The sequence below is a fragment of the Denticeps clupeoides genome, chromosome 16, assembly GCF_900700375.1.
Source record: "Denticeps clupeoides chromosome 16, fDenClu1.1, whole genome shotgun sequence".
In the NCBI taxonomy this organism is placed as follows: domain Eukaryota; kingdom Metazoa; phylum Chordata; class Actinopteri; order Clupeiformes; family Denticipitidae; genus Denticeps; species Denticeps clupeoides.
In genome coordinates, this window is record NC_041722.1 from 10,745,293 (window position 1) to 10,769,808 (window position 24,516).

Genomic DNA, 24,516 nt, shown 5'->3' on the forward strand with positions numbered 1-24,516 from the left:
CGTTTGATACAATCCGCTACACATTTGCTTTGTGCACCCCCCCTCTGCCCTTAGGGCAGAAATGAATTAAACAAGTGAATCTGAGCTGTTACAAAATATTGAACCACTACAGAAAATCTGGGGAAAGACCTCACCTTGTCAAAAAACTCATATAGCTTGACGGTCTTGTCAATTTTGTCCCTGGTGTCCTCCACCCTCTGGGAGAAGTCATGCAGGTGGACCCAGAAAGAGCGCACCTTCACCTCATAAACGTGCAGCTCGGCCGAGGACACGTCCTCCCACCTCTCCAGCCTCTTCAGCAGGGCCTCGCCGCTCTTACAGTGTTCCTGTAAACCAGGCGCAGCGTTGTCAGACACGCCGTTCACAGCAGGATATCCTACTGATAATCTGCAGCTATGAATCAGATCAGCTGACATGCGGGTGAATGGCAGAGCACGTACGTATGCTGCAGCGTAGAAGTCCCGAAAAAGGCCCTGCTTCTTCCGCAACTGCTCCAGAGAGTCTTCCAGCTCGCCCAGGGTCTTCAAACGACTTTCACCAACCTGATCAATCCAGTGACTCACCTGAGACACAAACACACACACGAACACACACAGTGTAAATACTGATCTGTGTAATCAGCGTAGCACATGAATCATTTCCATTTCACTCTGTTTATGAATGCCCTGTTTAAATTGTGCCGTCCCACCCATCCTTTCGTAATTTGCTTTGTTGAAAAGTATAAATATCCCTCATTATCACCCCTGCTTGGATGTAACACTAATCCCTTGAGTTGCATTCTCAAATTCACATGTGAGGGCTTATCTGTTTTTTACGCTTTTCACCACATCTATACTGCCAACATTTTTATGCTGATTCCTGCCTTGTGGGCATAGTCTTTCATTGAAGAAAATATTAAAACACATAAATCACAGGGAAGGTGTTAAAACTACACTTTATCGCAACAGGGTGTATTGTTGTAAGCATAATGTAACAGACCGTAAGGGACGTGCATGTTTCTATTCCTGGTGCGCTAGTGTATATAGGAAGTTTAGAGTTTTGGGGGGGGGTTTGGCTCACCTCGTTGAAGCCCTCCTCCAGGCTTTTGAACTCCATGACGAACTCCAGCTCCTGAGTGCACTTGTTGGACAGCATCACCAGTTTGTGCACCAGCTCATCCACCTGATTGTACAGCTGCCCCACTGACTCAACAGCATCTCTGCAACCCAGAACAGAAAGCCTCAGAGCCTTGCTTTAGCCCAAATTGAGCACCAATCTATCTGCATTCAAGCATCTAAAACTGGCAGACCTTTTGAAAACTGAAGGTCAGTTTGGCTCTTGTTTCGACCAGAGTGAAGTAATCAGGCACAGATTGGCTGAAGTAATGCAGATATTCACTGGTTGTGTGGTTTGAACGTGGAAAGGCGATTGGACATTTAATGGGGAGCCCGATGTCCTGATTGGTTCTGCGGGTTTGCGTGACACTGTAGCCAGGCACAAGGAAACAGACTGGTCTATTTCACACCACACAACAGCAGAGGCACTGGGTAGCTGGCAAAGACTGCAGCCACCAATACACTCCAAAGTGTTTGTGTGTGTGTCTGTGAGTGTGAAAAAAGGTCTCTCATTAAGTACTTTCCTTCCCATATCAAGACATACTTAGACTGCTAGGTTTACCATATATATATTTACTTTGGTGCTTTGTCCATGCTGTCCGTTCCTAAGAAAACATTTGAGCAGAACAGTAAAACAAAGTGACTGGACACATTGTAAAGGATGCCTGAGGTTGACGGGCGAAGCGTGACTTCATTTCTTGTGTATCTTAGTAACACAGTACAGTGCATTGTGCTCTGGTTAAACATTCATACGCCATTTCCCTGAGTGTTTGCCCTACTGAGTCAGGCACTGAAATAGCTCTTTATTCTCAGATACATAAAGATAAAGAAGACCCAAGGCCAGTAGTGCTATCGTCAAACATTGCACTATGCAAAATCATATAAGGTGGTGTATAATGTATAAGATGATTGGCACAATAGTAATCCCAAGGGCATATGGAACTGGGCACACGCTGCCCCCTGCTGTTAAATATGCACGCGCCCTCCAACTGTCCCACTCACACACACACATACAGGAAATCCGTTCAGTTCTGACTTGATGCATCAGAGCATGTCTGCATACACAAGTAAACAAACATTTGCCTCACTGGGGTTACACAACCTACGCAGAAGAGGTGTGGAAAGCACATCACTAATTCATCAATATTAGGCTCTAGAGGTGTGTTTCCACCTTCCTTAACACATTGGTGTCTTGCTTTGAACATGAAAATGGCTCATGGCTACAACAACATAGCAGCTTCAATAAGAGCCTTGTTTGTCATTTTTGATTTACTATCTTAGCTCAAGAACGAGGTCAATCATCACTGCTAAGAGTGACAGGTATGTATAGGATGGAAGGGCGGGGACCTGACTCCTTCCCAGACTCCTTGTCTAGGGTTGAAAAGCTTCAGAGAGCAAAAGCCGCCGCAGCGACAGGTTTCACTGTTTGTTTAGATCACTCTTCTCCAGAAACTGGGGAGTTTTGCTATGACATCATTGCGTTGCAGTCTCTGTGTCATCCTGCCAGCATGCCCCACTCAAAGCTGCCCAATTAGTCATATTCCACACCCAGACATAGGCAGTGGCCTCTGTTCACCACCAGCTATTTCAAAGGCATTCCAGCCGTGTCTGAGGGGGGAGATAAGAGTCGAGGTGGTTGTGTGTGATGCCTGGTGATGAAAGTCAAAGCTGTTTAGTCACGGTTAGCTGAACCAGACCCGTAATAACAATGCAGCGACTCAATTCCTGCAGCACACACAAAAACAATGACGCTTTCTGACACCAATACATGGAAGTCAGTAATGCTGGGAAACACAAAAGTAAAATCCTGCCAGACATTTATAGCCTCTCTTGCTGGTCTAACAACTGGGTTTATTACAGGAATTCCTGCTGCTTTATTAAAGGAGTCTATGGAGTTTGGAAACAGGTAACTGGAGGACCATGTTAATTAAAACCTGAGCGGCTCGAGAGATTATATCCCTGCTATGTCAATCAAGGGACATTAACATAATACCTCTGGGTCTGTTCAAGACTGAACTGACTAAAGAAAACTGGGGCTCCATCAGCAAAAGTATGTCACTCCTCTTCCAAGAATAACCAAAAAAGACAGAGACAAACGGGAAAGAAGTTTAGGTTCCACAAGAAAATGCATGGAGCCCAGTCCATTCTGTGCCAGCTAAGCACTTTATATAATGTTCATATTGCTCAAGTTGGACAAGAAAAACTTTTTTTTGAAAAAAAAAATTTTTCAAACACCCTTCGGTGCACACATCAATAAATAAAAATAAATAAATAAATAAAAACGCCACTGGATCAGATGGAAAAAGAGAAGGTGGTCTGACTGGATCATGAGGGACTATTTATGTGGCGGTGAGAAAAAGTCCTTCAGGTGAAGACACATTCCAACCCAGTGAGATAAAAATTCCAAAGGTCAAAGGGGGAAGATGGGGGCATGGAAGTGTGAGAAGTGTGACGGAATATAAGCCTATGATTTAACAGTTTTTTTTCTTAAGGGAACAAAAGAGGAAGAACAGGATAAGTAGAGCACCGGTTGTTTTGCACTCTTAATACTTCAGCTTCAGACACACCTGTGTAAAGCCGCCATTGTGCTCCTGTCACTGGAGATTCTGGGCGCTGCATTTGGTTAAAAAGAAACACAACAAGAGGACATGGAGACAGGGAGGGGAACATAGGTATTTCGCCACTCAGGGAGACTCCACGAAGAGAGAGAGAGTCACAGGACTTAACCTTGACATGAAAAGCTCAGAAGATTAACACAGAGTGCAGACAGACGAGGAAACACCCCTCCAGTCAGTCTTGAAAGTGCCCCTGGCCTTGTGAAACAGCCTGATTGCTGTTCTATGCACACAGCCTTCCCTGCACTTTATCGCTGAGGCTTCTTCGCAAATATTTTGCTCCATGTGTGCAGACATCACGGTCACCATTAAAGAAGACAAGAAAAGCCCAGAGGGTAAACAACCTCAATGTCTGAGAGCAAAACAGAACGGGAAAGATAGCATAGTGGTGCAGATAAAGCCGTTCTTGGCTCCCTGGGAGGAAAAACACTTAAATTCAGGCCCTTCAAGAGGGAGCACTTGCCTGCTCAGAATCCGGGCAGATGCCAGTGATCTTTTTTTTCACCACACACATGCTTATTCTTCCTCTCTTCCTATCTGAAACCTCTTTTGTTTTGGCAAGTAGACTGTTGTTGTATTAAGGACAAGGATAATATTCATAAAAACGCCCTGGTTTGCTCAACAACAATGACCTGGCATGGATTTTGTTAATGAAGCTTGCTTTTGGAAAGAGGAAGAGGAAAAGGAAACGCAGGAACAGGACGAATAGATAGGTGGAAACCAAGATCCAGAGTGAGAAAAGCGGAAACCGATCAAGAGTTTCTGGCTGACTGTTTATTGGATGTGCAATGCCGACTCACCTGTAGTCCTCAGTGAGGCTAACAGTAGATTCTTCTTTACGCAGTCGGGACAATGCAGCCCCCCCTTCCAGCTGCAGCCGCACCAGTCTGCCGTCCTCCAGGACGGCGCGCATCAGCTCTCTGTAGCGGCCCAGTAACACCTCAGCTTCCTGTTGGAAGCAATACAGACATTCTAGAAAAAAGGTTCTCACAAGCATTTCAAATAACCTGCATATTAAATGGCATCATCTATAATACATAAAAAAACCCTCATGTCAACACGTCATATGTGTGATTACTGCAGCTCACGATCATCCAAATGCACCAAAACACAATGAGAGCAGGGTTTTTCCAGCAATGTTGAATTCAAATCCAGCCAATCTGGCAAGTCCCTTCCTACCACATTCTTCTTCATTATCCTTTCACATAATACCACTTGTTCATGTTGCCATCAGTGAAAATCACAGTAACAGTGATCTCAGTACCACCGGCGCTTTTATTCAAGAATTCCAAATAGTGAATCTGACATTCATCAGTCTCCCAAACATGCCACATCTTATTTAGCACATTGAAAATGTCCCCCTAAGATAGTAAACATCACACAAATGCCGACAACACTTACACAGAAAACTATCCAGAGACACTTGGCATGAAACTGTAATATAGAAAATGCAACCTATAACCACGAGTCAGCATTCACTTCATTTACTGCAGTGGCCACACCCAGAGGTTTCAAACCGAAAAGGTGCTGATATCTTCTGACAAAAATAGTGAGATGGTGACAGAGTCAGGAATTAGGACACAATGGAATTGAAAGGCTTTGAATAAGAACAGTTTGCAAATCAAAGTCAAAAACCCCCCAGCCTGGCAGCAATTAGTTAAATTACATCTGTAATTACTGTCTGTGCAACCATGTTGAAATTCACACACTAAATTAAAACTGCTGTGCTCTGCAGAGAGAGAGAGTTAAAAAAAGAGCAAAACAGAGAACAGTAGAGAAGTGCGTCCTTCTAATCACTTTCCCAAACAGGCAGAAACCCCTGTCAGAGTATTCCGCATGTAGGCCAATATTGAAATCAATACTCAATCAACAGCCTGTGAAATTAAAGCAACAGCGATCTAGGATGTCACAGGCTGAAAAAAGTCAGTCCTCTAGGGACTAACTCACCCATCCTTAACTAAAACCGCTTCCTTTTCACTTGCTGCTCCCTGAGGGTTTGATGATTCGCTTTGCGCCCTTTACTGATGCTCACACACACGTTAAGGTCGGACCAATCAATGCATAGGCCGTCTGCCATCACCAAGTAGGCGGGAACAGCATCTAAAATCGGATTCTTGCAAACTCATCCACCATTATATCACTGCGCTGAAATCCCTGCGCTTAGTCAAATATCCAGCAACTGCTCCTTTCTTTATGGATAAAACTGGAATGAAGTAGGGGGAAAAAGAAAACTTTCAAATAAAAAGAATTCCTCTGCCATTATGACCCTTCTCTGGAGGTCCATTTCATGTTCAAAAGGAATCCAAACTGTAATAAAAGCCTCTGGTCCCAAGGCTGAAGCAGGTCTAGGTAAATATAGCCTGGCCCCCAGTGACACAGATTTAACAGAGCAAACCTCAGCACTTGCCAACCAAAAGGCCTTTTCAGCGATAGAAATGCCAGTCTGACATCTATTTTGTGACTCATCTTTTACACAGGCAGAAATTCAGAGTCAGAGCAGATTCCCTTCACTTGATGCACTGTGGTTGTCTGAGGCTACATTAATACTTTAATAATATGCAATGTCAGATACTTGGACATTTAATGATTTTGCAAATGAATGTTCAGAAGAAGAAGATGCTGGAAGGAATCTGTCCAAAAAGTACCTCTGCTGTGGGTGGCAGACGAGTGGACTCCATTGTGGAAACTGCACTCTGAAGGAGATGTACAGCATCCTCACAGTTACTGGTCAACTGCTCCACTCTCTGAAGAAGAAACCAAGACAAAGATCGCAAAAGGCTTTATTGAAGTTTGGAAAACTGTAACGCAACTGAAGCCAAAATTTCTCACCTTCCTGAAGCCCATCCAGCTGGCATGTGAGAAATGGAAGGTCCCATCATACTCAGTGGGAAGTTGGGCGATGTCTACATGCTTGTGCAGAGACTTGAGTGAGGTGAGAAGCTCCAGCTGTCAAGCAGAAATGAGAGGGACACTTTGACTTTGGGGAGATACCAAACTGACAGTTTATTGGGGACATTGACATGAAGGTTAAGAGTGGGTGTTATAACAAGATTTAAAAAGCCACTCCATCCATCTCACTTCACTTTCAGCTGACATACTTCTCCAGTATTGCTATGATTACTATGGCCCTATCTCCCGTGAGGCATCGCCTCTATCTGGTGCTGAATATGTGGAAAGAAAATCCTAAGGAACAGAGACAGACACTTTACATTATTCAGCTCAATTCATAGAAGTAACCTGGTCCAGAACATATAGGTCAACAGTCTGACGATGTCTAATAATAATACACTGCTCAAAAAAAGGGAACACAACAGCAACAAAATGTAACTGTAAGTCAGTCACACTTCTGTGAAACCAAACTGTCCATTTAAGAAGTAACACTGATTGACGAATCAATTTCACATGCTGTGGTGTAAATGGAATATACAACATGTAGAAATTATAGGAAGACATCCCTAATACAAGAGTGGTTCTGCAGGTGGTGACCGCAGACCACTTTTAAATGCTGGTGGTGCTTTCACTCTAGTGGTAGCATGAGGTGGAGTCTACAACCCACACAAGTGGCTCAAGTAGTGCAGCTCATCCAGGAAGGCACATCAATGCATGCTGTGACAAGAAGGTTCGCTGTGTCTGTCAGCTAGGTGTCCAGAGCATGGAGGCGCTACCAGGAGACAGGCCAGAACATCAGGAGACGTGGAGGAGGACGTAGGAGGGCAATAATCCAGCAGCAGAAGCGCTACCTCCGCCTTTGTGCAAAGAGGAACAGGAGTGCAGCAAATTTGGCATTTGCCAGAGAAAACCAACATTGGCAAATTCACCACTGGCGCCCTGCCATGGAGATCCTCCAGCAAGATGAGAACCTCAGATCCACTGTGAGACCATATGCTGGTGCGGTTTGCCCTGGGTTCCCCCTAATGCAAGACAATGCTAGACCCCATGTGGCTGGAGTGTGTCGGCAGCTCCTTCAAGATGAAGGCATTGATGCTATGGACTGGCCCACCCATTCCTCAGACCTGAATCCAATTGAGCACATCTGGGACATCATGTCTCACTCCATCCACCAATGGCACATTGCACCACAGACTCTCCAGGAGTTGCCGGATGCTTTAGTCCAGGTCTGGGAGGAGGTCCCTCAGGAGACCATCTGCCACCTCATCCCAGGTGTTGTAGGGAGGGCCACATACACTACTGAGCCTCATTTTGACTTGTTTTAAGGACATCCATGGGTTAATACATTTCATTTCCAAGTTTTTAATAATTCATTCATTCAGGTCTAGGATTTTTTTCAGCTGTGTATGTTTAACCATACTGTTACTCTGACTAATTTAACAGACACATATATTTTAGCATTACTGTCTGTCTCCCATTTGTTGTGCAATTCAAGTTTATCTTGCTAACATTTGGCATAAATAAATAATGTATTTACATTAACAGTTAAAAATTGATTAAGCTTGATGGGATAATTGGGAAACTGTGCCTCTTACCTGGATTGATGAGGGCTTCTCAAAGCGCAGAGAAAGATCTCTGTCAGCCAGCAACATAACAGTGTGGATGCACCCAGGCACTGCCTCCTAAAGAGGAACAAAATTGTTCTGAAGACTACTGTAGGTTTGACAGTAAATTACATTAATATAATAATCACATGATATACAGCATGACAAAAAAAACAAAGATCAAAACAAATCAAGTGACGTCCATGTGATGCTTTTACAGAATGACAGGAAAATTACAGAAAAACCAACAGAATTGCCCACTAATGTCTGTTTCCTTTCCATATCATTTCACAGGAAAAGTATGACAAACGTTGCTTTTTACTTAAACACAAATATTATGCAAAACCACAACCCTTTTGTATGGTATTCAAAGTGAAACCCTGAGCCAAATCCTCATTGGCTGCAGGAAATTGAAAGGTCTTATCCATTCTGTCTTCCTGAGTTGTACATTCAAGGATATTACAGAGGTCTGAATCACGTTTCCTCTCTTCTGGCCATCTGCACGAGAACACCCTAATCTTCACAGTGATGAATGGCAGGCTTGATAAATATATGGTTTGTTCTGTGCAAACAAACTGCAAGGAATGAATGAAACATCTACACCTATGCAAACAAGAAGTAGCATTGGAATATGGCTCATGATTCAATTTCTGTTCGACGTGTTTCAGAAAGTCCTGCAACATTTAGTTAACATTTAACATTTATAAACAAATAATCTGTGCTTTGCTGATTGCTGGACTAGTATCCATTCAATTACCCATGTGAGAAAATCATGTTTTTTTTATAGTTTTAATTCGTACCTTAAAGTGAAGTGACTGTCATGTGAAACACTGCAGCACACAACGTAATGTGTCCTCTGCATGTAACCCATCACCCTTTGTGAGCAGTGGGCAACCATGACAGTCGCAGTGTGTGGGAACCTCAGGAGTGGCACCTTGGCAGTTCGTGATTCGAGCCACAACCTTCCAATTATGTGTCCGCTTCCTTACCTGCTAGGCCACCACTGCCCCTAAATTGTGCTAAATAGTGCCTAAATATTGTGAAAAAATATCTTCTTTCTTCTGAGGGAAAGTTTTCTTCTGATATAGGAGAGGAGATGCCATGCAAAGCAGTTGTTTGGTACTGACTGATGGTCCCTCCAGAATGAACATTTGCTCTGATAGGTTCAGCTGCTCCCCCCAGCATTAGAACTGATATTAAAAGAACCATTACTCTCGGCTGACATTTCTGTTGGGCCAAGCCTAAGGGCTTCCTGAGAATTCAGATCATTGTTGGACTATGCAGACAATTTCACTACTCAAGCATCATTTAAGCACTTACATTCAAGTGCAAATTTATGCTTCTCTACTTTATATGAGAGGCTGTTAGGATCCTAAAGTCTCAGTCATTATAGCTAAATCAATTAATGTATAAAAAACCTTTTGAAGAGGTGGCCACAGTTCAGGTCCGTCAAAGATGATAGATGAGATGGTGGGGGAGTCATGTGGTCACTGAAAGCGGTGATTTTATCAGCAGTGTTGAACTGACAGGGAGCCGCAGGGCAGTCAATCCCAGTGGGACCGTCCATGTGACTCCATTCACTAATGCCAGAGGCTACGCCACCTCCTCTGTCATTGTTACCACTGACCCGCAGTGCTCTGAAGGGCACTCTCTGCACACGTGTGCACGTAACAAGGGCAAACAGCCCTAAAATGCCCTATTTTATAGCATGGTGTATGAAGTGGCATACTGATACAATGGCTAGCATATAAATCATGCTACTAAATATTTGATTTGATTAGTAGAGAACATCTGAGTATCTCTTCTGCTTTTTTCCAGCCACAGTATTTCACAGCCAAACCAGCAATTGGTATTCATATACATCTGGTCTAAACTCAGGCTCGGGATGAATGTCAACTGATATGCTGACACAAGAAAAATGTGTCAGGGTTTTAGGAATCAGAGCTAGCCCCTGTTTGGCCAAGTGACAGGACAAATATTAATCAAGCAACTGTATCCCACAGAACAGAAACAGTAAACCAGATGTAAAATTCATCAAAAAATTCATCAACACAGAGTGTCTATTATGTGTTTGCACCTTAAATCAAAGGCCCTAAATTTTAAGAGTATTGAGAGGATGGTCATCATGCTAGTGCCAGGAAATAATATTCCAGCAGATCTGGAAATATGCAGTTGAAAACTGCAATTGTTTTTACGTCTTGGACCACTTTAAGCCCTAGAGTTGTGGACATGGAAAGATGCTGTCCAATTGCCCCAAAGACCAGGACAAAGTGGTTTAAGTTTCACCTGATCTGTATATTTCAGATAGCCAAGAAATAGCACTGTCCTCTGTTTTTAATTAGTTGCAACCAAACAGACATATTTTATATCAGATTAGCGTCTGAGACGTAGTTTTGGGGAAGAATGTTATCTCCATCTTATACTGTAAATGTCTAAAGTGCTGACTAGGTAAAAAAAATCTGGAGAAAAGTTTCATTATTTATGACCCACGCACATTCCAAAGTAATGTGCTGCATTGAACCTGTGTGTCACCTGAGATAGGAATCTTACCTGCAGGATATTAAAGGCTTTAAACAGAGCAGGGACAGGTGAACATCGACGCCCATCAACCAGAACAGTCAGGCCCAGGGACCGAACATCTTTTCTGTGAAAAGAAATAACAATAGCTTTGAACCAGCATTACATAATTTTCTGTAATGACCTCTATATAGCTCATAGTCCTGGATTGTCAATGGAATATATGGCCAAAAGTACCTGAGTATAGTATAGAAGTAGACCATAATTCGTACAAGCTCTCCACTGTTGCAGTTCGGGTTCAACCAAATCGTGTTTCTGGTCGTAACAGTTACCAGAGCATGGCCAGTTTTATCTCTAGTGCCTGCAGGGAGACAATTAGATATAGCAGAAATGAAGGCACCTGTACAACAAAATGCATGTTCAATCGTTAACGTATTATATAAGATAAGAAAAGAAAGGGGCATTCTGTGTGGACTCACCAGGCAAACATAGCACTCCTGAGCTCAGTACATCAGTGTTAATGTTGTGGGCTTCAGTGAGGACAGGCTGGCTCTTAAAAGACACAGGGGACTGCGGTGGGGGATCTTGCTTACCAAAGCCAGACTCAATGACAGGTTTCGCCTGGATCTGCTCTCCACTTTGGTTGGAGACTAAAGACACGTGTACAAAAGAAGCACAAGAGAATTATTTGAAACTGTACTCAAAGATGAGACTTCTGTTCATTATAGAATAAAGTATGCTGATACATTTTACTGAGATCAGATCCTATGACAGGTCCTTTAAACAGGTCCAGTATCAGCACGTTCATGACCATAAGACAAATGGCAGATTAAGCAGACATCTCCAGTGATTTATTAAAGGCTGGTAAGTCTAGAGTTGTCTTTTGGTTCTGCTGACAATTGCATGCATAGTCAGTTTATTTCAGACTCATGTGAGAAAGGACTGCCAAGGTATTTTTTCAAAATTTATATCTAACAAAAAGAACTATGTGGCATAGAGGTACGATAGAAATAACAATCCAAGCTTCTTCCAAGCTTGGGAAAACTGGTGTACACTAAATGGAGGATAAGGAGAAGCCATTGATATGTATTTTAATATGCTGTTGTGCTGAGTTTTTATCTGAGATGGCAGAGTTTCAAGAAGACAACAATAACAGCATTTGTTCTGCTGTCTAGAACTCTTGTAGCCTCCAACTGAGCTCCAGAGAGGGACAGAGAACCCGGTCGCTTGAGGCTGAGGTAAAACACTGGCCTGTCTGGATAGGAGGCTTGCTGGGCAGGACCCAGTCTGTATTTGCATCATCTCTCTGTTTCCTATTAGGATTTTGCTGCCGGGTGACTGGAAGGACTCCTGAGATTCTGATGAATGAATGATTTTAAACCACAGAGGAGACAGTAGGAGGGCAGGAGAATTTCACAGAAGAGAAGTGTGTGCGTGTTATAGACATTACATATGACTGGGTCATATGGCAGTGTTTTGCGCGTCTAAGTGCTACAGACGTGTTCCAGCCATGGATCTTTTTTGCTATTAAGCAGCTATACCTGATCTGTTACCCTAGACTGATTTTCACATCTGTAAAGTTAATCATGGGCACCCTTGCATGCTGTATTATCATTAAAGCAGCCACTCAGCCACACTGAAGGGGATATAAATTTAGGATCCTTATAAGATATAGGACCATGGGGACTCTTCTCAGAAGCAGTGGCGGTAGCTAATTTAGAAAAAAAAAAGCATCTGGTAACATAGTGCTTCATCAGGAAAAAAGCTTGTGTTGGAAATTGAAATTTTATGTCTGATAGCACAGCAAACTGCAAAGAGAGTCTGAGGCTTTAAATAAATTGCTATAATAACTGGGGAGCTCTAGCTGAATACGCTTCTGAGAGGAACCAACTTTCCTTGTTGTGTTTTTATTTTGTATATGTGCAAGAAAAGCAAAGCTACAACTGCAGAGATGACTGAAAATCAATATCACTCATTATTATATATATTTTAGATATATATTTTAGATATCATTGGAGATGAGACATCTAAGTTAACCCGTCTTGAATGTCTTTTAAGATGCACATATTCGAGTTTAACAGAAAGCCAAAACAGTCATTTTGGTGTTAATGAACGAAATGAGGGTGTTTTCACCTCATTTATAACGGATACCCTATTGTAGTTGGCCAAACCAAATCACTGTTTAGACCCCAAAACCACCCACCTGCAGGGAGGTCCAATCCATCACAGACAAACTTTCACAACAATCCAAGCAGCATCTGTTTCCACATCTCCCCCAGCCATCTCAGACCAGCCCCGTCCAGCCGGTTCCCCTCTGGTAACACAAATACCCCCAGCCTGCACTAAGAGAAAACTTATCTTTCACAATGATGGCCTACATTCGCTTAAAATACGCGAGGTGTAACAGGAAACTGTCAGCCCTCCACTAGCAACAAATGTGCACGGTAAGATAAACACCTCAGCGCGTTAAAGACGCCCCGAATACAAACAGGCCTAGCCGTGACCTCCGCGTGCACCGGACCCGGGCTCACCCAGCTCCCTGGCACAGGCCATTAGCAGCATGTCAGCACCATGACGCCGGTCACCTCTGCACGGGGCTTCTGGCAGGCCCAACAATGAGACAAGACGGCAGGAAGCCAGCTAATCACAAGGCAAACACATCAGGTGGACAGGAGGGCAGAGTGAAGTGCTGCTGTAGCCATGGTCACCGTCTTTAACCAGAGGAAGTCAATAACAACAAAGGTTTCACAAGATTTTCTATTTTAATACTTCTCACCATGTTTTTTTTTTTTTTTCCGGTAAAGGAGGAAAGTGTAAAGCAATGAGACTGAGCAATGATTAGGGGGATTATGACACCATCTGAAGGAGAGTTGAAGGATTAGATAATGGAGGAGAAGGAAATTGATGAAATTGAGCAGAACAAGAGGGACCAAAAGGCCGTTGACTTCAGTCACGGTTGGAAAAAGTGATGAATTGAAGGGGTTAAAAAGAGATGGATAACAGTTACAAGGTAGGGATTGACAGAGAAGAGGCAGGTATCAGAAGCTCTACCTTGCTGAAGCTGTGGGTCCATGCTTGCTTCTTGACCTGCCCCTTCTGAGGGGCCATTAACTAGGGTAGTCCGAGTAGATTCCTGCGGCTCTATTTTTTCACTGTCCTCCTTCTCCTCCTCCGTCTCCTCCTCATCCTCCACTCCAAGCGAGCGCTCCTCTCCTTCAGTGTCCGGTGTCTCGTCCGTATGCGTCTGCCCGTCTCTGGGACGCTGAGGAGTCTGTGTTTCTGTCTCAGGCTTGTTGCAGTCTGTGGTGTCCTTTTCTCCCTCTGAAACATGTCTCATGAGAATGCCCTCCCCTTCCACTGCCGGGCCATCTGTCTGGCCCGGTTCTGACCCTGGTGACACGCTCCTCTGGTCGTGCGCCTCCCCTCTCTCCATATTCCCCTCCTCTACATTCTCCCCTTTCAACTTTTCTTCCGCCCCGCTGTCCTTCTCTTTGACCTCATGCTGGCTACTTTCTTCTACCGCCCGCTTCTCTTGCCCAGTTCCACCTGTGGCACAGCCCTCATTTTGAACTATAACGGCTGCTGCCGATGTGGGTGTGGCATCTGAAAGACCTGTTTGAGGAGTTTCCTCCCTTTGTAACACCTCCTCTGGCTCCACCTCTGGCGCCACACACAATGTCTGCTCTGCCTGGTCTATCCTCTCCTCGCCCCGTTTGTCACATGTAGCCTGTGTCTTAGTGGAAGATGAACTCTCCAGACGGTTGCTTCTGAGGGACTCAATTTGAGTATTAACCTGCTCAGTCACTGAGTTAATCTGAACATGACACTCATTCACTTCTCCCTGTGCTGTTGTGTGTACCTGTACAACCTCAGCATGTGCCAGGCCTTTGTCACAAGCCTCTCCAAGGCTGGACTCTGTCTCTGTCCTGATTTCTTTAGCACAGGCATCCTTCATAGAAGGCTCCTTCTCACGTGGGTCTTCTGTAGGTATCTGAACTAGAGATGGCTCAACAGTTTCAAGTGGATCTAGCTGGTCATGGCTGGAAGCCAGTGTATCAGACAATTCTGTGGCACTGCAGTCCAACTGCTGAGCCACCGTACATTCAGGTAAACATGTAACGCTTTCAGACTTAGCAGTACCTTCCACACGAACAGACGTGGATCCATCTGAGAGTGGCTGCTGGTCCTCTGGTTTTGCAAATGCAGCGGGGGTTAAGATCACTGGGCTGAGACAGTCATTGAGGTTTTCCTCTATGAGGATGGAACAGACCATTGTCTGGGAGCAAGCGCTGTTTTTAAGAGGGGCTACCAGGGATTTGTCTTTGGCTTGTGTGTGCCCTGTAGTCCTTGGCTTGTGTAGATTTTTGTAGTTCATGCTTATTGACTGAGTTAGTGACCCCTTTTGCGGAGAAAAGCGAGGGAATGTGATCTCAGCCAGTTCCACATACTCGCCCTCTGAGTCGTCCGCTGAGCCCCTGTCACTTGTATCGCTGTTTGTGGGTCCCAGAGCTGAGAGGAGATTAACCCCCCTATTCTCAACACCTTCCTCTGATTGGATCATGGAGGTGTCAATCAAAATACCATCATCCATCGCTGCATGTTTCTCATCAAGTTCTTCCCAGGAGTCCCTCCCCTCCCCATCTCCTCTCTCCTCCCCACTCTCAATCCCAGCCAGTGGCTCGGTAGCTGGCTTATGCCTGCTGACAAACTCAGGGTGGACCACATCCTCCCAGGGCACCCTGAAGATGTCAGAATCGGCTGAGAGGAGGCAGCGCTGCAGGGTGGCGGCACCCGTCCGCTCTCGGTTGATGGAGTCCAGCCAGGCCATGGTGAAGATGGAGGTGTAGGCTATCTTCGGCACCTCCAGCTCCTCCACATACTGCCCGTTAACAGCAAGGCACTTGACAGCAATACGTGGGCAGCTCTTTGGTGTGGGAGCCACCTGTAGGTAGAAGTCTCCAGGCCGCAGCACACGCCTGTCCAGCGAGGACAACTGGATTATGACTTTCTCGTGAATGCACAAAGGCCAGCCTTCATGACGGAACAGGAACCCACAGTAGGGGAACTGTAGGGAAAGAAGAATGTAAAATCAGATATGTAAGTAAACTGGTCTACAAAAACTATATTATATAACAAAAATAACAGCCACCACCCGAGGAACAATTGAAAGAACGTTCCCATTCTTAAGTCACGCATAACCGTAATGAAGCCCAAGCACCACCGTAACATGTTTTTCTGCTTTTCTGATGGGGCTTATATTTACACAACTAAGGCAACTGTGCAGAAGAGGTGTCCAACAGACCAGACGCAACATTCACCAACATCATGTGATCCTTCACAACAACCAAGAGTAATGCAATAAGGGCTTAATCAAAGACTGAGACAATAGCCATGTTAAACATGCATCTGGGATTTCATCCAGCTCGTACATTACTGAGAATAACTACACGAAGAGATCACAGGGTCTTTGAGAGTTGTGATTATGGGAGAGAATGCAGCAGTGCCCTTCAGATTTGATTTCAACATTTTGAGCATAGCACTGTGTGACAACATTATACAATAGAATCCTTTATCCCAAATTGGTGCCAGCATGGGTCTAAAAAGGGTGGGGATGGGGGGTGCTCTTTTTCCTTGAACTCAATAAAGAGTCTTCATTCAGTCTGACCCATTTCTTTTCCAGCACACTCTGTCTCCTTAAATGTTATGGTAAACAGTTCTTCTCACACCGACCTAGGTTCTGTTGCTATGTGTGATGGTAATAGTGTCCCACTGTGGAACATAATGCAAATAGGTCTGGAGACAACCAGATGAAAAAATAAAAGTATTTGTGAGGGCTGAAACTTGGCCACTTCCTTCGAAGGGCCGGTCACTGAGAGTGCACGAAGGAAGGCTGAAAGAGGAAGAAGGCTAGTGGCCTTAGTTGGAGGTCTGTGTGGGAGTGCAGATGGATGAACTGACTTTTTTCATGCGCTCATGTGTGACTTCTGCTTTCCATTATTACTCCTGAGCCCAACACCCAACTTAACATGGAAGCTGCAGCTGTTCCTTTCTCCAGGCCATGGATGTGGGGGGAGTGTGGAGGCAGTGGTGAGGTCAGGTGACCTCAGGTGCAGCTCCTAGGCCCTATTCCCACAGCAGTAGAGGCTAAACTCACATGCCTGTCCCTCCCTCACGCACTCTGACACCAGGACGGATATGTAAACAAACCGGCGTCAAGTCATTTCCTCTCCGAGGTTGTCTTTCAGCTTAAGCGTGCTCCGGAACAAATCCCCTCCTAACACCCCCCCTTCCCAACCTGCTCCCCAAGACTGTGGGACCGCATCGATGTATCTGACTGCACACACACACATATATACACACAAAAAAGTGGTCACAGACCCCTCCTTTGTTCTCTCGTTCATCAGTTGTTCGCCGGATGATGAATGAACAGAGAAGGGGAGATTATTAAATGTATGGCCCATCCAATACTAAGCTTATCTCCAAACTAAAAGGATCTACCAGATCAGTGAGTCGCTTCCGTCTCAGGCAGTCATGTTCCTATATGATCACTACTGCTTAGGGAACCAGAAGATGAGGTGAGGGTTTCATTGGCCACTGGGTCATAACAAAGTCTGCTGCTCCGCCCTTGTCATTCGCACCAGGATTTGAAAAGACCTGCCCATTGTTTCGAGTGACAGAACAGACTGACATATTCCCCTTTTTTCTGATTGGTGTGGTAACTGGTGACAGTCAGGCTGTAACTCCTTGCATTGTAAAGGAATTGACGAGGCAAGTTTCAGAGAGTTGGGCCCTGAAGGACATGCCTACTGAAGGAATGCTTTCAATGCACCACACACTGATCATGTGATTTTCCTCCCTTTTTTTTTACAGAACCCGAATGAGCTCATCTAAGTCCTATTCAAGCTACAAATCCTTGAAGTGCATATAGGGTGACACCTTGGTCAATGGAAGAGGCCCAGCCTGAACAGATAGGGTGTCACGCAGTGTATTCTTTTAACCATGATAAAAAAGAAGCCGCTGACAGTCCTTTTCTCTGATTGGACAGAGAAAACAACGGGCTTGTGAGGTGCCCTCTGACCGCCTCCTTTACAGTCCATTAAAGCTGCACCTTTCCTGTTGAAGGGGGATTTTCGGACATCTTTTCAAAGTGAACAACATGCAGTCCACACGTCACTCAAGGTGTAAAATGCACAGTGAGCACCAACGTTCACATCAACCAATGGGTAAACCCCCCCGGGGGTCAAGTGGATGTGGGGGTGAATTCAAAGTAAAACACAGAGTCTTATGTATTTTGGGGAAGCCTTAACAAGTCTTCTATAAGCTAAAAGTGATGATGGGACTTTTCAGGCCTGCATCTCAAGTAACCAAAACAAAATCTTGCAGCTCCTCTTGGCCTTTTGTCTGTCTTGTGGCCATGAGCTGGCTACTCCCACATGAGTAATGGTAGGAGGCAGGTTCACCTATCCAAACATGACAAAAAAAATAAATAAATAGAGGGATATCAAGCCAGGTGATGCAAGACTAGACCTGTTGCTGGATAAGATTGCTGTGGGTGGGGGAACATCTCACCACAGCGCATCAAGGTGGAGCACGTTCATTTTAGTAACTCATGGTGACAAAACAGAAAGAGTGAATCTGATATGAGTATGCAGTGAGTCATTAGGATCACAGTATACTCCTATGAGTTATGACAAAGGTATTGCAAGTGACCAAAAAACACAAGAAGAGTAAGACAATCACTCACACAGGCATCCTGCTGTATGCTCTGAAGAATGTGTTTTGCCGGGACCAGGAAGTCGATGAGGTACCTCAGGCCGTCACCGCGGTACCTGGTCTCCACCACGTCGAAAACCTGAGAGAGGACTGTGGCAGCTGTGGCATCAAACGGAGGGTACAGGGCCGACAGCGTGCTCTGGATGCAGTTGTCCAGAGATTCGGAGTCCTGCAAAACAAGAGCAACAGCCCACTCACTAAAAAGAACAGTAAAACACTCACATTGATATCATGCACCGCTTCTGTAGCCATTGCCCAGAAAAAGGAATCGGAATGCAGACACAGGCAGCGCATTTTCCACTACGAGCCCATTGGGACAGAAGCCCTACAAATCTCCCCTACTGCATTACCTTGTCTAGACTCGGTTGGGTCACCTATTCCAGGCCAAAGAAGAAAGTGGTCTGCTTCTAATTGCTCACAGCACACTGAAGCCCAGTAAAATACTCTAAAATACTAAAAATATCAGACCCACATGTAGCCACGTACCCCAGACTGGAGTCCAGTGGAGGCAGCTCCATTTACAACTTTATCTGTTTCTTCTCTCTTCCTTGCACATACATGCTTTCACAGTCCTTGCTTAGATCTCTTGGTTATTCTCTTCATCCCCTTCCCCTGATCTATTTCCCTGAAGTAGGCAGGGCAGACACTGTGACTCTGGGTCTGTCTTTGCCCTAAAGGAGGGAGGGGGGCGTCCCAGGAGACACTCCAGTAACCCAATGACAGGTTCAGCTGTCTGCGGCAGATTCTTCTGACTGTCTGTGCCCCACCAGAAAACTAGTCGGCCCAACTGCCACACAGATAAATCACCTCGGCCACTATTGATGCTATGGATACACGCTTCTGCATGACTCACTAGCTGGACTCGTGGCAGATGCCATAACAGCAAACCTGCAAATAACTGGATCTGCTCGCTAACTTAAGAACCCTGGCACCAAATCAGATGTCATGTCGTGTCAAAAAAAGAAAAACAGGCCGGTGGAGACAGAGCTGGGGACTGAGTGCTGGAGAACAGAACTGGATAACAGTTCTGGGTGTGGGAGGCTGGCGCAGTGGTGTTGTGGGCAAAGTGTCATGGGAAAGTTTCCTGTGTTTACAATTACATTTAGAGCATTTATCAGACGCCCTTTTCCAGAGCGACTTACAATCAGTAGTCACAGGGACAGTCCCCCCTGGAGCAATTTAGGGTTAAGTGTCCTGCTCAGGGACACAATGGTAGTAAGTGGGATTTGAACCCAGGTCTTCTGGTTCATAGGCGAGTGTGTTACCCACTAGGCTACTTCTGTCTGTTTTTTATTTTTTCTGCTCTTGGTAAGCAGTGATATAGAATATATTCTTTGATAATAGAAAACTATTGCTTATAACACACTAGACCACAAAGGATACCTTATCTGCCTGTTCTGCCACTGTTGCGTAAGGTAAAGGAAATGATGTCATATTTTGAATGCAGATGCGTCAGGGCCAGATAAGGGAAAAGCAAGCTGGTATTATCTTGTGTAGGTAGAACGCCAACAATAGGGGTCGTGCATACACTCCATGCGTACACACACAGACACATAAACATATATATGCATCAATTTATTCACATGTTAGCAATGAATCATTAAGGTCAAATTAAGTGTAATAATCCGCAGGTTAAATGTTAATGAAGTATAATAGGCATTGAATAAATGTTTATATAGGGCTAATGAGAGGCAGGCTCAGACCGAGATGAGAGGTGTGTGAGTGTGTTTTATTATTTCAGATGTCTGAGGCGGTGTGGGCACGCTGTGATCAGTTCCCAGTGTGACTGGGTTACACGGGCTGATGAAAGCACAATGGAGCACATCTGCCCTAACCTGGGCCCGTGGAGCAGGCGAGTGCACAGAGGGAAAAGGGAAAAGAGCTTCAGGTGTCCAGGTGTGGTTCAGGAACCAACCCTGTGTGCCGACGATACCTGCTCTGGGGCGGAGGAGACAGAATTCAAAGAGAAGACCGGAGCCACTTTTCCCTCTATCAGTCTGCCGATCTTACTCTGATGTCGGCCTGATGCAGCCTAAGGATTTCAGCACGCTTTAATTAGCCCAGCTCCTCTCTGTCTTGCGATAAGTATCTGCGGCCGTCATTGGCGCAGCCTAAATCGCTTCATCCGGTTCCTATGTTCCATGTCTGACATGTTCCCGCTCTGCAAATAATTTGGCCATTGATAACAAAGTACAATGCATACCGGTCTGTCGTGCTGCCTCACTGTAACTGCATTGTGGAGATAAAAAAAACAAATCCCAATGCTCAGTAACTCCTTAATTATGTTATCTGGAGATTAAGAAAAAGCACATCAATCAAATTCCAGTCTACTGCTCCTGAGAGGTGAAATCCAGCTACCACCCTGCTAAATGACATCGTGAATATCCTGGAAATTCTGGACGATCCAGGCTCTTTCTCTCTATAGTTTTGTGAAGTAATGTGCCAACAAAACAGCCATTACTCACGAGCCCCTGTCTGGGAGGGATGGGGGTGATGGCGAGGCCACCCAGTGCTCCATAATCCATCCCCTCATTATGCCTCCTCATTTTCAGTCACCCTCGCTCCTACTGAGCCGGGGAGCCCCAAAGCTGCACCAATAACAGGGCTATGCCTCTGCTGTCGGGCAGCACATCACTAAATCAACACGTTCACCAGAGAGGGCTTTCACTGACGTGGTTTACTATCTCTGCCGCAGCCCCCCTCAGCAGACTTTTTACGATCAAGACCACTCTTTCTGGCTGGCTCAAGCATTTTAGCTAATTGCGCAGGAAGGAAAGGGGATCAATATTGCCTTCCCCTTCTGAAACGGTGTAAAAGCAAACACAGTCATCAACCAAAAAAGGCAAATAAATGACTTTGCAACTGCGCTTTTTTCAGAGGTACAACTACTTCCTGTTCTCTGCTTATCTATACCAGATTTCACAAGTGTGTACTATTCTTGAACTAGAGCTCCAGGACCAGAAGAAAGGGCTGCAAGCACCAATTCTGACGTTTTTATTTCTGCTGGACTTTCGCAGGACTGTCATTATTCTGTAGCCATGCCTACAGGGTAAACACTGCGTCGTATGAGCCCATGAGAAACGTTTGCCCCTCCGCCTGATGTTTTTTTTCTCACAGTGGGCAAAAACAGAGCCTCCTCTGATTATATTACAAGTGTCTGTCATTCGCATTACTAATACATTTCGTGAAAGGGAAAAACCAAATCTTGTGTGTAAAAGTGATGTGTGTGTCCACGCTGTCTTCAGCTGACAGCCTCTTTAGCCACTCTGAATGGGAGCCTTTCAGTAATGATAATAATGGCTGAGATAATGCCCAGGAGAGAAGCCTAATCAAGCATATGCCCATCTTACCAGGCAGCTCATGCTACAGCCAGGACAATATTAGATTACTTAACTAATCCCCTTCTATAGGTTATGCTCAGTTCAATGAAAAATCAATGGCGGCCCCTTCCCTCAGGGGGGGTTGTGACTTGGTCATAACATTTGGAAAGATTTCATTTAAATTTATAAGAAGAAGAAAAATGACTTGGCTAACTAGGGGTTCTGGCATAAAAATGTCTTGAGAGGTAATTGATATAAATATAACTAAATATGTAAAGACAAATGAGTGAGTGTGAGAGAGATTTAGTTCAAAGCAATGAATATCAACAACTAAAATACAAGAGTCACACTCAGGAAGTGCCCAAGGCCTAATTCAACGAGACCTACACTGTGGAAGCCTTTCGGCGTGCTGTGAGTTTCCTGTATGACAGGGGCTTTTAACTACCTTCCAACATACAGCGTGTTTATGAGGCTGTTAAAGAAATCTCACCCAAAGTGGACAGTTTGGAGGTAACAAAAGACATACGCTGCCTTAAAAACCCGTCCGCGGCAACAGGCAGCACTGGGACCACAGGAGACGTGACCCTTGACCCTAGCACAAGTGACAGAACACGCCAGCTGTCCATCAGACAGAGAGGAAGGCGGAGACGCAGGGACGCTAAAAGATAAAAGGGAGAGTTTTATCAATTCTGTTTTGGGGTTTTTTGGAGGTTGGGAATTTAATGTACCAACACCGAGAAATCAAGACAGTGGACACTGGTAAGGGGTGAACTTTGCCAAGAGGACGAAATATCACACGATATCACTGAAAAGGGCTTATATAAGCAGTGGTACATGCCGATATAGGGGTGATGAGAGGGAAAGGTTCAGGACGGGAGTCCCTATTGCATGTGGCACACTTCCTGTGGGCTGAGGAGGACGATCGCCCACACACCCCTCACTGACTCGGGCTACAGATGAAGACAGCTGCCAGGCTTCCGTTAACATGGCCAGCTGTCTCTCCACCCGGCAGGGGTTAAAACAACCTGGAAAATCTCTATTTTTCCGGTCAACTGAAGAAGGCAGGTCAAAAAAACACTGATTCAGGAAATATTTTTCAAGACTAAAATGGGCTTACTTGACAAATTATGTCTTTTTATAGGTTTTCCAAGGATATATAGTTCCTGAGAGGTGACACATTTGATCTATTTGGCAGGGAAGGCAGTGAACAAATAATCACATCAGTTTGCAACTGGTTCCATGATCAGGACGTTCTGCACATTATTTCTGTGACAATGCAAACAATGGCTCATGTCTACAACTTCAAACAAAGAACATATGCAGAAGATAGCTGGGAAGAAAACTGTACTAATATTGTAATTATTTTAAACTCATCATCAAGGCGGGGTACTTCAGGTACATCCTACCCGCAATCAGAGATGAAAGCAAAATAAGAAGAAAGTGCAGGCTAGACAGTGAGTTCCTCCATTCTCACCTTCACCCAAATATATTTCCTTTAGCGCATTCATTTAAAAACGCGTTGGTACCACAGGCTCTGTCTTAAAACATGTCAGGTAACATATTAGAAATATTAGTCAATATTTAATACAAAATACCATTTAGTCTATACTAATGACATTGCAACAAACTGCCTAAGATTTATTAGAACATGATTTTTAAAAAATTACATGCCTGAGCCCAGACCTTGGTGAGGCAATAATCAGTGCAGAGCCAAGTTGTGAAAGAAACCCTTTGAATTCCTGGTGAGAATCAAGGTGAAGATGATTTGAGCATGACAGTTCACTTCATTGCATTTGTGCAGTTAGAACCCAGGCAGACAAAAGAAGTCACTCCAGGGTGAATCTCCGTCAATGGCCATGCCACTTCAAAACGCAACTGTCAAGTTGGGTTCCTTTTAATACATTATAGGGACCTAAAAAAAGACAATAAATCATTGATATGATTATTTAAAGCTGAAGAGAAACAAGACATGCCTAAAGAATGGCTGAATGTTTAAGATTTGCTGTCCCTCAAAAACAAATTAGACAGTTGTCTTTGTTCTTGTCATTTCACTGGCATTTCACACTTTCAGTTCTCATAGTTTTCAATAACAGCGACAGCCAATGGAAAAGCTCCCTGCTGAGAGAGAGGTGTGGAGGTAGCGACGGCGGAGGGAGTCCTCCCCACAGCTTCCCACCGGCAGCAGTCTGTAAACATCAGCCCCTGACACCCGGCGGACAAAAGCAGGAGAGTGTTTCTCATGAGAGCCGCCGCTCCGACAATGAAGAGGCCAGCAGCGGCCCGGTGACCTTCAGATGAGCTCGGCTGGAGAGGCGTCTGATGCCGGCACTTTGTGCTGCGATAAGCATCCTCGTCAATGGCAGAGAGTTAATGGGCCTCGCTGCAGCCTTCCAGCACAAACTGTTTCTACAATAAAAAGTGCATGTGCCCGCACCAGCACAGCATTTATCAAGATTACCAGAACGTCCAGCTACAACAGACACTAGTTGTATCAAAACCAACTAGAAAAAGGGTAGTTTGTGAACAAACAAAATTTGGCTTGAAAAGCAGAGAAAAAGGTTGAAGGCAAATGGTAAGGTAAACATCGCTAATGCAAGTTATGGGTGTGTAAAATAAAAATTGTGAGAGCTTGTTGAAAAGTGGTCATTGGTTCAAGCAGATGTCCAGTCACTTGGGGAAAAAATTGACTGGACATCCACAGGGG

General features: G+C 44.7%; 1 protein-coding gene across 3 annotated transcripts in view; it reads right to left on the bottom strand.

Moving 5' to 3' along the window:
• The window catches only part of plekhg4 (pleckstrin homology domain containing, family G (with RhoGef domain) member 4), a 46,309-nt gene that overhangs the window by 17,273 nt on the left and 4,520 nt on the right, over nt 1–24,516 (bottom strand). For 2 of the 3 annotated variants that reach the window (XM_028956509.1, XM_028956508.1), the window contains exons 2-13: nt 18,464–18,661; nt 13,771–15,784; nt 11,199–11,369; nt 10,957–11,080; nt 10,753–10,846; nt 8,194–8,280; nt 6,539–6,655; nt 6,355–6,453; nt 4,510–4,658; nt 1,060–1,198; nt 441–563; nt 135–326 (exon numbers count right to left, since the gene is read on the bottom strand). In XM_028956509.1, the coding sequence (XP_028812342.1) occupies nt 135–326; nt 441–563; nt 1,060–1,198; nt 4,510–4,658; nt 6,355–6,453; nt 6,539–6,655; nt 8,194–8,280; nt 10,753–10,846; nt 10,957–11,080; nt 11,199–11,369; nt 13,771–15,784; nt 18,464–18,661 (3,507 nt within the window). The remainder of the gene's footprint in view (nt 1–134; nt 327–440; nt 564–1,059; nt 1,199–4,509; nt 4,659–6,354; nt 6,454–6,538; nt 6,656–8,193; nt 8,281–10,752; nt 10,847–10,956; nt 11,081–11,198; nt 11,370–13,770; nt 15,785–18,463; nt 18,662–24,516) is intronic. The other variant, XM_028956510.1, reaches the window with a different exon arrangement.